General features: G+C 39.8%; 2 protein-coding genes across 30 annotated transcripts in view; one reads left to right on the top strand and one right to left on the bottom strand.

Annotated features, from left to right (window-relative positions):
- Positions 1 to 2,852, bottom strand: part of LOC141774353 (regulating synaptic membrane exocytosis protein 1-like) — a 97,891-nt gene extending 95,039 nt beyond the window's left edge. For 6 of the 29 annotated variants that reach the window (XM_074646953.1, XM_074646961.1, XM_074646954.1 and 3 more), the window contains exon 1: positions 1,903 to 2,848. In XM_074646953.1, coding sequence (XP_074503054.1) covers positions 1,903 to 2,072 — 170 coding nt within the window. In that variant the 5' untranslated portion in view covers positions 2,073 to 2,848. Of the gene's footprint in view, positions 1 to 1,902 lie in introns of all 29 variants that reach the window. The other 23 variants (XM_074646968.1, XM_074646965.1, XM_074646963.1 and 20 more) reach the window with 13 other exon arrangements.
- A 5,048-nt stretch (positions 2,853 to 7,900) lies between these two features.
- Positions 7,901 to 16,155, top strand: asrgl1 (asparaginase and isoaspartyl peptidase 1). Its single transcript, XM_074646946.1, has 7 exons — positions 7,901 to 8,081; positions 8,826 to 9,021; positions 10,863 to 11,005; positions 11,127 to 11,281; positions 12,926 to 13,047; positions 14,829 to 14,939; positions 15,073 to 16,155. The coding sequence occupies exons 2-7, from the start codon at positions 8,835 to 8,837 to the stop codon at positions 15,285 to 15,287; spliced, it is 933 nt and encodes a 310-aa protein (XP_074503047.1). The 5' UTR covers positions 7,901 to 8,081; positions 8,826 to 8,834; the 3' UTR covers positions 15,288 to 16,155.

Raw genomic sequence — 16,155 nt, 5'->3', positions numbered from 1 at the left:
AAGACGATATCTTTAAATCCTCATCATAAGAGTAGTGTATTCTCTGCCTCTCTGCATTACAACCCACACTACCCTGCTGCTAGTACACTCACCATGCATGTATTAGTCAACCAGTGCAGCTTTTTCAGTGCAGATCGTAAAGACACACACACACACGCAGGCACGCACACTGCTTTGCTATGGCAATCTCCATCCTAAACAGTGATGAGAGGAAACGCTGCTGAAGCCAATATAGGTTAAGGAGACATGTATGTGTCTGCTGACAGTATTTGCAGCATGTGATACGAGCGAATCCACGGCGTCTTACTGAAAATGATGCATAGCCACTTAGAGCCGGAGCCATATATTGGACATTTCCTTCTTTAGATGCAATGAATCGATCTTCCGTTCCAGTGCTGGGCTATCAGTCCGCACAGAGGGCTTAAAATAGAACAGGGACGTAAAGCTTGAGGAGCTCCTCCTCGCTTTATAGGTGGGTCGGTCTGTCTTTCTATCTGCACATCTATGCATGCAGCTCCAACTTGATGCATTTTTCTGCTGGAAAAGGGGGGTTCATGTCTGCACCGATCGAAATAAAGACTTTTCTCCATGCATGTATGGTGGTGGTATAGAGGAGGATGCACACAGTGAATATATACACACAGGCACCTTTTCTTCCCCCCGTTATAGGCCTACTGGTTCTATAACAGCCTGTCTGTTGTAAGAGCACTGGCCTACATACGGTGCATACGGCTGGGAAAGGCTCAACCGTACCCCAGAGCTGAGAACAGCAGCTGTTGAGATGGAGGATGCTGCACAGATAAAAGCCAACAGGGAGGGTTTTTGACTTTTTTACTATACTGTCAGTGCCAACTAAGCGAGCCTTTCCTCTGCTGCATCTATATAAATGAGGTAAAGTCCAAAAATACTTGACTCAGGCATCGGTGCGATGATGATGATGTTGAGGACAGATGAGAAATCAGCTCTTTTTTTTGTCATCTGTGATGCTGCTGATGATGGGGGCATGGTGACACGCCCCTTCATCATCCTCCCACCATCCTCTTCCTCTATGAGCAAAGTTACACCTGACCCACCGCCACACTCATTAAGCCTCTATATATATGCAAACTGGAGGTGAACCTGTCTCTTGCACCTACAGCTGTATAGCCTATACATGTAGCCTAGTCTGTGTGTGGAGAGAGACCTGCAGGATGTGGATATAGGCTCCACACATACATGCATGCATGGTGAGATACAGTGGAGTGAAGCATCCATAAGAGGAGGTGGATGGACTTCTTCAGAACCGAAATAGAACCAGGCCCAGTCTCTCTCTCTTTAACACACACCACACTTTTCCTCTCTCTCTCTCTCTATCTCTATCCCTCTCTCCTGACCCACCACACACTCATTAAGCCTCTATATATCTGCAAACTGGAGGTGAACCTGGCTGGTTTTCTCTCAGCTGTATAGCCTATACATGGAGCCTGTCTGTGTGTGTGGAGAGAGACCTGCAGGATTTGGATATAGGCTCCACACATGCACGCATGCATGGTGAGATACACAGTGGAGTGATGCTGAAGCATCCATAAGGAGAGGACGGAGGTGGATGGACTTCTTCAGAACTGAAATAGAACCAGGCCCAGTCTCTCTCTCTCTCTCTCTTCAACACACACACACACTTCTCCTCTCTCTCTATCTCCATCCCTCTCTTACTTTGCCTGTCTGTGTGTGTGGAGAGAGACCTGCAGGATGTGGATATAGGCTCCACACATACATGCATGCATGGTGAGATAGAGTGATGCTGAAGCATCCATAAGAGGAGGTGGATGGACTTCTTCTTCAGAACGGAAATAGAACCAGGCCCAGTCTCTCTCTCTCTTTAACACACACCACACTTCTCCTCTATCTCCATCCCTCTCTTACTTTATCATGGCCTCCTCCTTCGCCTCCTCCTCCCGTTGCCGAGCCAGCACAGCCATGATGATCTTCCTCTCGTCCTCCGTCAGATGGCTGAGGTCCGGCTCCGGGATGGCCGGGGGGTTGACGGGTGGGCGCGGCGGGCCGCCCCGAGGAGGGCCCACCGAGGCGAACATCTTCCCCACCACCACCACCTCCACCTCCACCTCCAGCACCACCACCACCTCCTCCTACTCTTCCTCCCTCCTCCTCCTCGGTACGGGATCACGGAGAGAAAACCCGCTGGTGGAGCCCACGGATCACGACATGGCCCACGGACAAAGCAGCGGCGGATGGAGCGACTGATGCTGGGTTGCCATGGCGGCGGCGGTGGCGGGGGGTACCCAGGGCGGCGGTAGCAGCAGCGGTGACGGTGTCGGTGGTGGTGGTGGTAGTCGGTTCCCGGTTGCCGTTTTCAGTCTCTCCTTCTCCCTGCTCCGGTATCTTCTCCCCCCACCCCCCTCCCACCGCCCGCCCGCCCGCCTCTCCCCTCCACCACCTCCGTTTTACGCGGAGCCCATCTCTCCGGCGGTCGGTCGGGATGATGGCACACACAGGGAGGGGGATCTCGCTTCCTTTCCTTCCTTCCTTTCCTTCAGGGCCGGGCAGAGAGGGGGGGTCCTCCTCTGGGTCTCTCCGGTCCACTCCGGTCCCGGTGTGTGGCTGCGACTTCTTCTTCTTGTTGTGCAGCGCCGCCGCTGATGCTGCTGCTGATTGTGATGGTGATGGTGGTCCTGATGCTGATGCTGCTGTCAGGGAGACGGAACCGTCAATGGGACCGCAGCCCCTCAAGCGCGTTCACTTCGCTCTTTGCAGGCGAGAGCGCGCACAGGCTCTCATTTGAGAATGGGGGGCTCCACTCACCGTCAAGATGCGCGCTCACGACAGCCTGTATAGCACACTCAGGAGATAAAGGGTTCACTCGAGGATGCATTGGGGGTTATTGTAGGACCAGGAGGATCACTCATGGACGTTTGGAAACACTTAAACAGAAGAATCCTTTTTTTATTAATTTTTCTAATTTAATGGATTATAATTAGGCCAATTATTATATTATTTATTATTATTATTATTATTATTATTATTATTATTATTATTATTATTATTATTATTATTATTATTATTATTAATAATAATAATAATAATAATAATAAAAATAATAATAATAATAATTGCTTTTTTAAAGAGGTAAAATGTCCTTAAAAATCTGTCACAATGTAGATAGGCTTACAACTTCATTCAAGCGCAATTTAAGGGTTCACCCCAAATTTGGGATTAATGAACAGGCAATATCATTATCAATATATCAATCGATTATATTTGATAGATGGATAGATTGAAAATGTTTAGTGGTGTCATTTTTAAGGGATAAACACCTAATCTGCACCTAACACCTAATCTACCAAATAAAAATCTTATATATCACTTAGGCTCATATAAATCGTTACTTAAGGGATTCACTCGATAATTGTGGTTTATCAAAGGGACTGTTTGTAACTTTCAGAAATGCTTGTTAACAGCGACACCTGTGGCCATTAAGTCAACGAAAGTCAGCGTTGGGCAGTGTGTAGTGTGCGCGCATGAACGTGAGGTGGAGCGAGAACGAGCGCACTGTGTGAGTGAAGGCAAGCAGGCAGAGGAGCAGAGTACAGCAGAGACTCCGGCCCTGGAGACCAAAGCTACGGTCTCCCCCGCGTCCTCCGACCGCGGCCAACACTGTTTATCAGACGGGCTTCACTAGATATAACTTTGCTGTTTTGGTGCTTCTGTGTAGTTTGTGTTGGAGTCTGAGTCTCTTAATACAGCCATGGTCTGAGTCTGAAGAGCGTAGCCACACGCGAGCGTGTATATGCAAGCGCGCATGGGAAACCGACCCGGTAGATTTATACAAGTTACAAGTTACAAACAGTCCCTTTAATGGGTAAATTATGGTAATAGATCATTATGTAATATGGGATTTTTAATGGGTTTTCTGCATAGATTAAGGGCTTTTAAGGTGAAAAAAAAACTATAATATTGTCAAACCCTGAATGTTCACCTTAATTGAAAAATTAAAGCCATTTTAAATTGCAAATTAAGGGATGACTCCCCTTAAAATTGACTAAAACCATACAGATAATCCATTGAAATACCTTAATATATTATGATTAATTTATTTTATTAATATATTTACATTATTATTTATAGGTGGCTATTACATTAATATCATTATTATTATTATTATTATTATTATTATTATTATTATTATAATAATAATAATAATAATAATAATATGAATGGAATTGTAAGATGAAAAAATTAGGAATTCAGTTTTATAGTGTATAGTTTAACCATTATTTCAATAAGTAAATTACCAATAGAACAAAGATATAACTATATTTTTGCTTTATTTCTATTTTTATTTAAATACACAGTGTAGAAGAAGCGATAAGACTGAATGAAATTAATGAAAAAGCTTAAAAACTAGACCATCAAAAGGAAATGTAGGCCTAGCGTACGTGGTAGGTATAGGTCAAAATACAATTCTATTAGTAATATAAAAGAAATGACTGCAAGTCTAAAGAACCCTTTTCTAGTATTGTATGAAACCCTTCACAATAAGAGTGTTTGCACCCTCCTCCTCGCTCCCACCAATCATTGCGTGTTAGAATGACGTGCATCCCCCTTTTTTTCTCCTTCCTCCCTCTCTCCCTCTCTCTCTCTCTCTCTCTCTCTCCACTCCTTCCTTCTGTCCTTCCTCCTTATCCATCCTTCCAGCAGTTCCCAGCACACACACACACACACACACTGACACGACTTCCTCATGCTGAAAAAACAATCTGAATGGAGCCTGAGGTTTACCACATAGCCATGCACATGTATGGCTACAGGGTGACATTTACAGTATGTCAGCGTAGGCCTACAACATTTTAATTATAGCTCTCTGCATGGAGAGAGGAGGTTCCCAAACATTACTATTCAGATGCAGGACGAGAATGTGCCACACAGCTGGGAAGTGTAAATCACACAAACTGTATAACAAAACAAGATAATTAATTGTGTCACATTGATCTAAATTTAGAAACAAATGTACTTTATTGGACTATTTATAGCCACAGATCCAGATCTGAATATCTGATATACCTACACTGTAAACAATTGCTGTTAATTTACAGCAGGATTTCAACAGTATTAACCTGTTATTGCTAAAAACAGTGCTTTACTGTTAATACAAAAGAAAACCTGTTAAATTATAGGCCGTTTTTTAACTGAACTATAATGCATTCTTAAAAAACAGCACTTTACTGCTGATCATCTGTCTAAAGTATCATCAGTAACAGTTTTATGCAGTGTTTTTTTAATTCTGGGACCTGATTACATGATTGTAAAATCAGTGAATTAGCTCTGTTCTTCACTCACATGTTGTTATGGTTTGCATTCTGTGCTTGTAGCCAGCTATAGACACACATTTTGGGAAAAGTGTCAACAAGTCTATTATAGCCTTTTTCCTAACAAGTGCCTTTAATTGTATTTAGTGTGACTATTCCTATGTCTGTAACCTGCTAAGTCTATTCATCTAGGCAAAAAATAATGTTTATTAAAATGTATGTAAAAAATACAACCTAAATAGTGCATTAAAACTAATCAGTAAGATAATGTAAAAGAAAGGTGAAAAACAGCTATATAATGTATCTTTAAACAGTAAATTAATTGTTAAATACTGTGAAATTAATTTAAAAAAAACAGTTCAAACTGTATTTTTCGTCTATTCATCTAGGCAAAAAATAATGTTTATTAAAATGTATGTTAAAAATACAACCTAAATAGTGCATTAAAACAAATCAGTAAGATAATGTAAAAGAAAGGTGAAAAACAGCTATATAATGTATCTTTAAACAGCAAATTAACTGTAAAATACTGTGAAATGAATTAAAAAAAACAGTTCAAACTGTATTTTTCATTAACAGTACAAAGCTGTAAATTTCTTTACTGTTATTTTACTGGGAAATTCTTAACAGTGTAAGAATCAGTGAAGACCATGATTTGGTTTAGAAACTGACATTTTATACAGTTAAAATTAGATTATGCCACATTTTTATGAACCTTCAGGAGACCCTTTATACACTGTGCTGTAAACCAGTTGAGTCCAGGTCAACCAGTATCACTGTAACTTCATGGTGGATTGTAAAAGCAGCTCTTAAATCTCCATTTGTGTTTCAGCACCATGGTCAGCTCACTGAACAGCAGCATGTACTGAGAGGACCAGAGCCAGGAGCATGTTGGGATAGAATAGGCATTAAGAAAAAAAAGACAACCCTGGCTCAGCCCAAACCCTTCATCATCATCATCATCATCATCATCATCATCATCATCATCATCATCATCATCATCATCATCATCATCATCATCTAACATGCCCAAACCAACAAACAATTACAGCAGGCACGCAACAACGCATACTTGCTTGACTTGCTCAACAGCTCTTACCCAAGGGAGGTTCCTATTTTGGGCAGCAATATTCTGGGAGAGAGCCAAATACTTAACACGCACAACTACTACTGTTTCACTTTCTTTCAGACTTCTCACTTTTCAAGAGGGCATTGAACAGCTCCCTTCCGCAAAGGCAAAGAAGACGGAAATGTCCACTCACTGCATTTGCTAAAATAAATGATAGACAGAAAAAAAAACACATGGCCAGTTTACTGGTAGCACTGAGGGTCATGTCAGGTCGACCATGCTGGAAATACTCGATGTAACAAGGCCTAAGGGTTGTAATTAGGTGTCTGGCATGTTTCAATGATTCTGTCTCTATTTCCTAGTTGGAAGAGTTTGATGACTCTTGCTGTTACCTGCAGTCACATGTTACCAGACTTTCTTGTTTTTTGTTTAACTTTCAGTCTATGCTTTGATTTAAATCATGTGTATTGGATTGCTTGCACCAAGCAACCCAAAATAAAACGGAAATTAGGCAATTTTGACTTTATAATAAAAAAATAAGTAATTTTGAAACTTAAAAAAACAGTGCCATGTAAATGGAGAAAGAAAGCACACTACTAGCCTACTACTACTATGACTAATAATAAAAATAATAATAATAATAATAACAACAACAATAATAACTTCCTTAACTAAGAACAACATTAATTTTTAAAACTTAAGACAAACAGGGCTGTGTAAAAGGAGTAAGAAAGCACACTGCTAGCCCCCTACTACTATTATGACTAATAATGATAATGTTGATGATAACAACAAACAACAACAATAATAATAATAATAATAATAATAATAATAATAATAATAATAATAATAATAATAACTTCCTTATAAGAACAACATTCCTTTTTAAAACTTAAAAAACAGTGCTGTATAAATGGAGTAAGAAAGCAGACTACTAGCCTACTACTACTACTACTACTACTACTATGACTGATAATAATAATAATAATAAAAATAATAAAAACAACAATGATACCTTTCTTAACTGAGAACAACATTAATTTTTAAAAATTAAAAAAAACAGTGCTGTGTAAATGGAGTAAGAAAGCACATTACTAACCTACTACTACTATTATGACTAATAATGATAATAATTATAATAATAATAATAGTAATAAAAATAATAAAAAATAATAACAACAACAATGATAACTTCCTTAACTAAGAACAACATCAATTTAAAAAAAACCACAAAAAAAACAGTGCTGTGTAAATGGAGTAAGAAAGCACACTACTAGCCGCCTACTACTACTACTACTACTACTTCAACTAATAAAAGCCTCTATATTAAACGTAAAATTTGGCTGGGGAAGGTTTTTTTATTTATTTTATTGTTTTACAAATATATCATGAATACCTTCTCTTTAATCTAATTTTCATTTTATAAGACACAAAAAAATATAATGTAGCCTGCTGCATGTTAGCTGTATCTTATTTTGAAAGTGTGATTGTCACATCCTGGAAGTGATGTAGCTTTCTGTGAACTTAACGACCCGTCGGTGGTATTTAGACTTTAGACAGAAGCACCTCTGTTGTTTACCTTCCTGTATTCACGGTATGATTTGTGTAATCAGTGCATGCAGGCTTTCGTGTCGTTTTAAATTAATGATCTGAATATCAGATAACGTTATTATCCCGTTAAACTGCAAGAAAACAGCTCAATCTGCAGGGTAAGTAGGTGCACTGCTGTCATGGTAGTCCTGATACATGCAACAGCATTATGACAGTCTATAACTGTTCTGCTTGTATCTCTCTGCAGCTCACCAAGCGCCTCTCGTTTAATATATTTACTAATGTATATGTATCATTTAACTGCGTTAGACACCTGTTTTAATATATTTTTATTATATTATATATTATTATAATATTTTTTATTTTTTTAGTTTCATCCCATAGGGACATGTGTCAAACTACTACAGGGTAAAGTTTAATTATAAAAGGGTAAGCCAATAAATAATTTGAGATAATGCATTTTCAAAATAATTAACTTCTAACTATGTTATTTTATAGTAAGTCAAAGAAGATTAGTTTGAAATGGTGTTGTATACCATCCAATCGGTTTATCTGAGACCAAAGGTTTGATATAAAGTGAGAAGTTTATGGCTTTACTGGGCTGATGATGCAACAACAATCTTTTTATTTACTGCGCAATCTGGTGAAGCAATCCACACGACAGCTATTGTCATTTTTTTAATATTGTCATAAATGAGACAGAGAAAAATCAATGAGGGCTGTTTCTTTGGATATTACCAGTTATTTGGAAAAGTTACAGTCGAGCAAAACAGAGGCAGTAATACAGGAAATAAAACTCACATCATGTTATAACTGTCCCTGATGTTACTGTACATGTAGCTTCTATAAAACTAGTGTTTACATCCTGTGTTGCATCTTATCGCTCCACGTTTCCTTCTCAGGTGATTGACATGATTCCAGTAGTGGTGGTCCATGGAGGGGCGGGTCATATCCCAAAGGAGCGGTCAGAAAAGTCCACTTCGGGCGTGTGCTCGGCAGCCCGAGCAGGGTACACCATCCTCCGGGGAGGCGGCAGCAGCATGGACGCTGTGGTGGAGGCAGTGACCGTGCTGGAGAATAACCCCTCCTTCAATGCAGGTAATGTAAAACCACACACACACACACACACACACACACACACACACACACACTATAGTTCTGTCATCTGCAGCAATTCTGTGAACGTGGAAAGCAGGGGGTTCGTTTCTCAGTGGATTTGTCTTCTATGAAGGTTAAAAAACTAATTTAGCCCCCATGCACCTCGCAAAAATGCCGGCTAACTTTGTGAGAGTCCTAAATCCAAAGCAGTGGGCAACCTCCGAGGTCTTAAATGGGAAGCCAATGAGGAAGTGACTTAAACTTGCATTCTCTCTAATAGCCAGCAGGGGAAAACTCCTCTGGTTGCAAAAAGAAGTCCGATTGTATAGAAGTCTATGAGAAAATGAGCCTACTTCTCACTTGATTTATTACCTCAGTAAACATTGTAAACATGAATTTATGGTCTCAATCGCTAGTTTCAAGTCTTCTTCAATACAGCATGATGTTCATTTAGTAAATTATGGTCCCATTTAGAGTCAAATAGACCATAAAGCAGGGTATGCCTTGCCTGAACTTTAACCCTTTCACAGTGTGTTTTCAGTTCCTAAAAGTTAATTGTAACATTTAATTTCTCAAGGTTTGGTTGTACTTGTACTCCATCCCCTCGTGTCACTTCTGGTTGCAAATAAACAACATTGCGAGAGCCAAAAAATAAAATGGAACGGCCAAAATGCAGAACTCAAGGCTTCGAAAAGGTAGTTCAGTGAAACCAACGTTTGTAGTGACATTATCTTTTCAATGGTTTTGCCTACAATGCTGAACAATACAACGTTTCTGGGACTTTTTGGGTGAAGGAATTCCTAATTGATGAACCTGTTTTTTACCTTCAAACTCGTCATAGAGCCTTGATATTAGGCTCTTATGAAAGCTCTGGAAGTACAAAGTAATAATACAAGTAATACAGTGATACAACTAACACTATCCGTGCCAGAACAGCTAATTTTAAACGCTGCTGACTCATAATAGTCTGATTGTATGCTGTGGGTTTGTGCATGTTGATTCATGTGATCACTGGTTACTTTTAGACACTGTACTGTTTGCTTTATTCAAGGAGTGGATGATGGTGTAGGCCTACATGTCATATTTGGTTTTGTCCATGATGAATCTTTGAACACACATAACATGACTGCACAACCAAAATAACTTGTTACTCTTGGTATTTTAGGCATCATGTTTGTGCTCCTAAATTAAATAAAAATGTAGTGGACTCAGTGCACTCTACTATAACATGGCTGGCTTGTTCATGGCCATGAGTTGCGTTCTGAGGTGTGTTATTTGTATTAGGTGGTCCCTAAAGGTCGCTAAGGGCGTTTTCACAAGCCTTGGTTAGTCCGGGTCAGAGTGAAATTGATACTTTTTTTTTCAAATAATAAAAATAATTAGCTGAGGAGCGTGTACGAAGGAGCTAATTTATTTATTTTTCATCTCTATCTCAACGAATGGCCACACAGGCAGCCAGCGTTTTGGTTCACTTGGAAACGGTCCTCTCACAAGCGGTCTCGGACCGGTTGTTTTGGTCCACACCAGAGTACGATTACTGCGTTCACATATGCTCAAACGAACCGCACCAGAGTTTGATTAAAACAGACTAAATGTTGGCCACCATCAGGCAAAACTTTACGCCTATAACTAAAAAAGAAATATCTAAATCAAATGGCTAGGTTGCTGTGAAATATATGAATCATGTCCCCAAAAAGAACTCCCAAGTGAACTCTTTTTAATCTTACTGCATGAGCTGTCCTGTAGCTCCACCCATAGGCCAAATGTCACCTCTGTACACGATAGATTCTTTGTCCCCAGAGGCACGACTCTATCAGATCACTTCTTTAATCATGTTTCAGGGTGCGGGTCAGTGCTGAATGTCAAAGGAGAGGTGGAGATGGATGCCATGGTGATGGATGGGAAAACACTGGCTAGTGGTGCCGTGTCTGCTGTACGCAACATAGCCAACCCAACACAGCTAGCAAGACTGGTTATGGACAAGGTACGTACATTTAAATATGGATCAAGGGCATTAAATTGGGAATTAGGACACACTCGGTGCTTTCCAGTTAAAAATCGGTTCAGTAATAGTCTATAAATGTGAACTTTGATCTCCGTTTCAGACGAGTCATGCGTTTCTGACAGCAGAGGGGGCCAGTCAGTTTGCCCGGTCTATGGGTGTCCCCGAGGTGCCCCTAGAGTCCCTCATCACTGAGTACTCCCGCATGCGCTGGAAAAAGAACCTGGCATCTGAGGCTAACCATGTGGAGTGCCAAATGTGAGTCGAAACATTTTTTGACTTGACTCAGAAACACACGGTAAAAACATGTCAGAGCATATCAAGACGTTCATAGAAGCTCACTCCTGCTGCATAATCTGTTGATCCATACTGTGTCACACTGTGTGCAAAGCAATCAATCCTTTAACTGTCTCATCAGATCAGCTGACCAATCACTAAACAGATTGTGATTGAAGGGGTGCTGGCGTCCAGTAAAATAAACATTTCATAAGATACACCGGGGATTCCTTGCTCGAAACTCCTCTTGAAGCCTCCTCTCTCTTTGTCTCCTCGGAGACACATTTAAGCGACTGGAACATCTCAGCGATGGCAGGTTTCCCATTTCGTGACGGGAGGAAGCATAATTAGCTGAATGAAAAAGCCCCCACAGATTCTCCTGGACGTAACTAAATACACTATTGTATTGCCTCCTCATATCGCCTGAAGTAGAGAAGTAAAGATTTATTGGAAAGTAAGGAGTTTTTGGAACATACTGAGCACACGAATGGCAGTTTGGATTATGCAGCAGGAGTAGTAGTTTGAGAAGCTTCTTTGGATGTTTGCACAGGTTTTTTTTGCTTTGACTCTGGGTCATCTTTGGAATTCATTGTTATTGCTGTAACTCCCTCTCAAGCTACAAACTCTTCAGAGCTGTTTTTTAAGCCTACAAGCTGTGAGGACCTGATACTCAAAAGAAAGGTGTTCCTTAAAGGACGTTCTGTTCTGTTTGTTTCAAATGGAAACGCCCACTCAGCCGTTGCAAAAAGCAGTGACGTAGGTTACCAAAGTAAGCTTATCAAAGCTAATCAATAAGATTATGAATAATGTGAATGCTAGCACGAGCTGAGTCAATGTCAGCTTGGAAATAACAAAATAATAAAGGTTTGAAGTGGGGTTGTCTGTGTTCTGCGAGGTAACATGACTATTTTTGTGAATGTAACCTGGTGGCTTTAAAGAGAGTGATAAAACGGCTTCAGTTCTCCATCGGAAAGGGCTGTCTAACGGCGAGGTAAAGCGGCTTTGGACGGGAGCAACAGAAAAACGTATTTTACCCACCTAAAACAAAACAATATCAGTTTAAGTGTACGCTAAATTTAGAATATTTTCATAATTTGAACTTGGCATCAGACAGCCTTTTCCGACGGGGAACTGAAGCCGCTATATCACTGTCTTCAAAGCCACCAGACTACATCACAAAACCAATAATTTCACCTTGTGTAACACAGGAGTTGCTGGTCTACCGCTGCATCGATCGGTTCGTTTGTTTGTGTAACTGTGTGACTTTCAGATCCAAACTAGCTTGGCGTCCACACAGCATACATTGCTTAGCTTCCATCCCGGTACTCCTGTCTGCTTCTCCAAACTCGGAGCATCTAAGTTACTGCATGTAACGTTAATACATTGACCATAAGGATGTATAAATACTGTACATTTAGCAGCGTCATCATGCAAAAACCTACGTCAGATCACGTGGGGAAAACGTTTTTTAGAAGGGCCTGATGGGAAAATAACATTTTGACGCTACAGAATAAATACTTTTTTAACCTGGGTTTAGCTAGTTATAACCTGGTTACCAGGTTACCGTATAAAACTGAGTAGTAATTCAACCCTAATTCTGCTGTTCCTGTATGTGTTGTTGTGAAGGGGGAAGATGGGAACGGTTGGAGCAGTGGCGGTTGACAGCGAGGGCAACATAGCCTGTGCGACCTCCACCGGTGGGATGCTGAACAAGATGGAGGGACGGGTGGGCGACACACCCTGCGTAGGTCAGTCCTCCTCACACATAGGGTTTGGAATTTAATGCCTTTGAGAGACAGTGAGAAAGACCAGCTGACATCGTAGTCTGACAAAAACAATAGGAAGGCGTTGTTTGTCGACCTTTGACCAGAAGAAGTTGGACATGTGTGGTTGGTTAGTAAACAAAGCCTGCTTGGTTAGTAGTTGGCTACGAGCTCTGTTACAACAAAGCTGACACACACTGCATGGAGCAACTTTTGATTCTTATGTAGAAAGAAATTAAATGCATGTTCCCTTTGAATCTACCAGTGTAATACTGACCAATTCATCTAAATCGTGTCAGCGCCACAGCACTGACTGGCTCGTACTAACTACCTAATGTTGCCAGAATCCAAAGTGTCATTTGAGAAGATGAGTAAACACTGGTGTGAAAGAGTCTGAGAGTCTTGGCTGCTTCAGGCCTGTCTAATCTGTCACTATCAGTAAATGAGTGATTATAGTTAGACACGGTTCAGTGTCCAAGTTACAGACTCACTCTGAAGGCGTCAAATTTAAAGCAACTGCAAGGAACTTTCATTTTGTGTTGATTTTGGCGCCCCCTTGTGGACAAAAGCGGCAGCGTTTCCATGAGTACCACCGTTTGTGTTGAAAAGATTTTAATTTGGCTGGCATGTACGTTTGTTTTGGAAGCGAGTGAAAGAAATACACTTAAAGAAACTCATTTTTTTATACTATTTTTCTTATTTATACTCAGCTGTTTGCAAGATGCATAGTGATTGTAATGTATCTATTTGTGGCTATGTAAGATTAACACCTGTAATACAATGACTTTCGTCACCAACGTTAATTCAAATATTGATGTAAAACCCCGCATCATAATTTATTTCATAAATAAAATAGACATATTATTATTCTAGGAGGAAGAGAGACAATATCAATATTGGTTTTGAATCCTTTCAAACCCCATAATTCTCTCCATCTGGTGAATGAGCAGCCAAGGTTGACTCTTGTTTTCGCCCGTACTCTATCACCGTCCCTTTTAGCTTTTTCTTGTTCTTCAGTCTGTTCTTTTCTTTTTCTCTTTGCCACAACCACAAAATATAACGTCAAAAATAAAATTCCTCGAATGAAAAATCTCCTTCTGCTTCCTTTTAACTGGTTATCGTATTACTCATGTAAACATAGGCTCTTCCAGTCTGTGTGCCGTAAATGACAGGCACTAAGAATAACTATATAGAAATAAATTTATATAAAATAGCCAATCTTCTCACTGATGGTCTTGTTTACTTATGTAGGTCATATAGAGGCATCAGTATTAATAACCAGTTAAAAACTCCTTGTAGTAACTTTAACAACAAAGACTATCTGCTATAAGATGCATCATTTATCTGATGAAAAGCACAAACACTGAAACAGAAACATTTAAATCACAGGAAAGTTAAACAGTCATTGGTTGTTAGTCTGTTAGTCAGTCTGGTTTACAGACTGGATCCTCTACAGCTGTTAATGTCTGAACCTTTTAATGATTCACCTCTTTTCTGTTGTGTAAACCTACACCTCACAATCCTAACCAGAGTAGCAAAGGTTTCATTTTCTGACATGTTTAAAGGAAAACAAACTGTTGGAAAAAAACAAAGCTTTAAATTAACAGTCTATTATTTTCTCCTATTTACCACAGTATGTGTTCATTTCTAGCTTACTGTATTGTCACACCCACCTGAGAGTCACACGTTGCGTTGATACTACAAATAAAAAACTTTGCACCTATAAAAATGAGTGAATTTAGAACTAAATCATATTGTCACTGCAGGGTGTGGAGGTTTCGCTGACAACCAGGTGGGAGCCGTGTCGACGACAGGCCACGGAGAAGCCATCATGAAAGTCACTCTGGCCAGACTCATCCTGTTCCACATGGAGCAAGGTAACACACACACACACATACAGTATTCTGGATATGGAAGAGTAGTTCAGTTACTCTTGGTAATACACCGAAAGTTAGTGCACCGAACAAAGTGATGTATAAAGTTATTGTTTCTTCTCTCCTCTGATCTCAGGTCAGTCAGCGGAGGCTGCCAGTGATCTAGGCCTGGCCTACATGAAGTCCAGAGTGGAAGGTCTGGGTGGGGTGGTGACTGTGGACCCTCAGGGTCGCTGGGCCGCTCGGTTCTCCAGCCGGCAGATGGCCTGGGCTGCAGCTCAGAAAGACACCCTGCACTATGGCCTGTACACTGGAGAACACATCACCCAGAGCATCGATGACCCACTCTGACAGGAAATACAACACCTATAGGTTTCATATTTTTAGACTAACATTTCTTTTTTAATTCAAATTGGTGAAAATATTGTTAATATAGCCTATACTTTAGGTGATATAAAACATGAACATGAAGAGAATTTTTTAATTTTAAAACACTGCAATCAAGTGGAAGTTATGAGGTCCATCTATAATTTCCCCCAAAACTATTTAACTAATTAAAACTTTTAATTATTCTGTTTGTTGAAATTTCATCCATCATTACAGAGTAGTGAAATTACCATATTTTATTACAACATTGCTAAAAATCTTAGCCCAGTTTTCCTTTATATCTACGGATGTATTGACCTGATCTCTGCATAATTAAGTTGGCACACAGATCACATGTAGTAGATGATTTAGTACATTTCACCTTTGCATCTTAGATTTTTATACTTCAGCAAAATATAGAATTTCTACTAATTAAAAAAATAATAATTAATAGGAAATTGATCATGCATGAGCTTTTTTTTTCTTTTGTAGCAGAAAGTATTTTAAAATCAAATTAAATACAAATATTTTTGTGTGAGATTTTCAAATGACTTAATGACAAAAAATAAGCTTCCTATAATTAAAGAGTTCGAGTTGTAGATGAAAAATCTAAATTGTGTGTTTCTCATCTGATCATGTATCCATTTTGTGCAATGAAATACTTCTAAAAGTAAAAGAAAGATTTCTCTGTATAGTGCTGTACCTTAAATGTAAAAGGTAAAACGCTGCCAGCACTCCAACGTTTGAACTAGAGCCAGTATTTGTGAATCAGTAATCAGGTGATGATTGTCAGTGTTGAGGCTTTGTGTTAGGAAAACATTGATTCCTGACAATAAACGCCTCTAATCCCGGA

The sequence above is a fragment of the Sebastes fasciatus genome, chromosome 9, assembly GCF_043250625.1.
Source record: "Sebastes fasciatus isolate fSebFas1 chromosome 9, fSebFas1.pri, whole genome shotgun sequence".
NCBI classification, from domain to species: domain Eukaryota; kingdom Metazoa; phylum Chordata; class Actinopteri; order Perciformes; family Sebastidae; genus Sebastes; species Sebastes fasciatus.
This window is presented reverse-complemented; position numbering and strand designations above follow the sequence as displayed.

What these genes read in the sequence shown, in the direction of transcription:
- asrgl1 (XM_074646946.1), top strand. Translation starts at nt 8,835, where the DNA reads ATGATTCCAGTAGTGGTGGTCCATGGAGGGGCGGGTCATATCCCAAAG. An exon ending in TAACCCCTCCTTCAATGCAG is followed by an intron (nt 9,022 to 10,862) that starts GTAATGTAAAAC and finishes ATCATGTTTCAG; the next exon opens with GGTGCGGGTCAGTGCTGAAT. An exon ending in GGGCGACACACCCTGCGTAG is followed by an intron (nt 13,048 to 14,828) that starts GTCAGTCCTCCT and finishes TTGTCACTGCAG; the next exon opens with GGTGTGGAGGTTTCGCTGAC.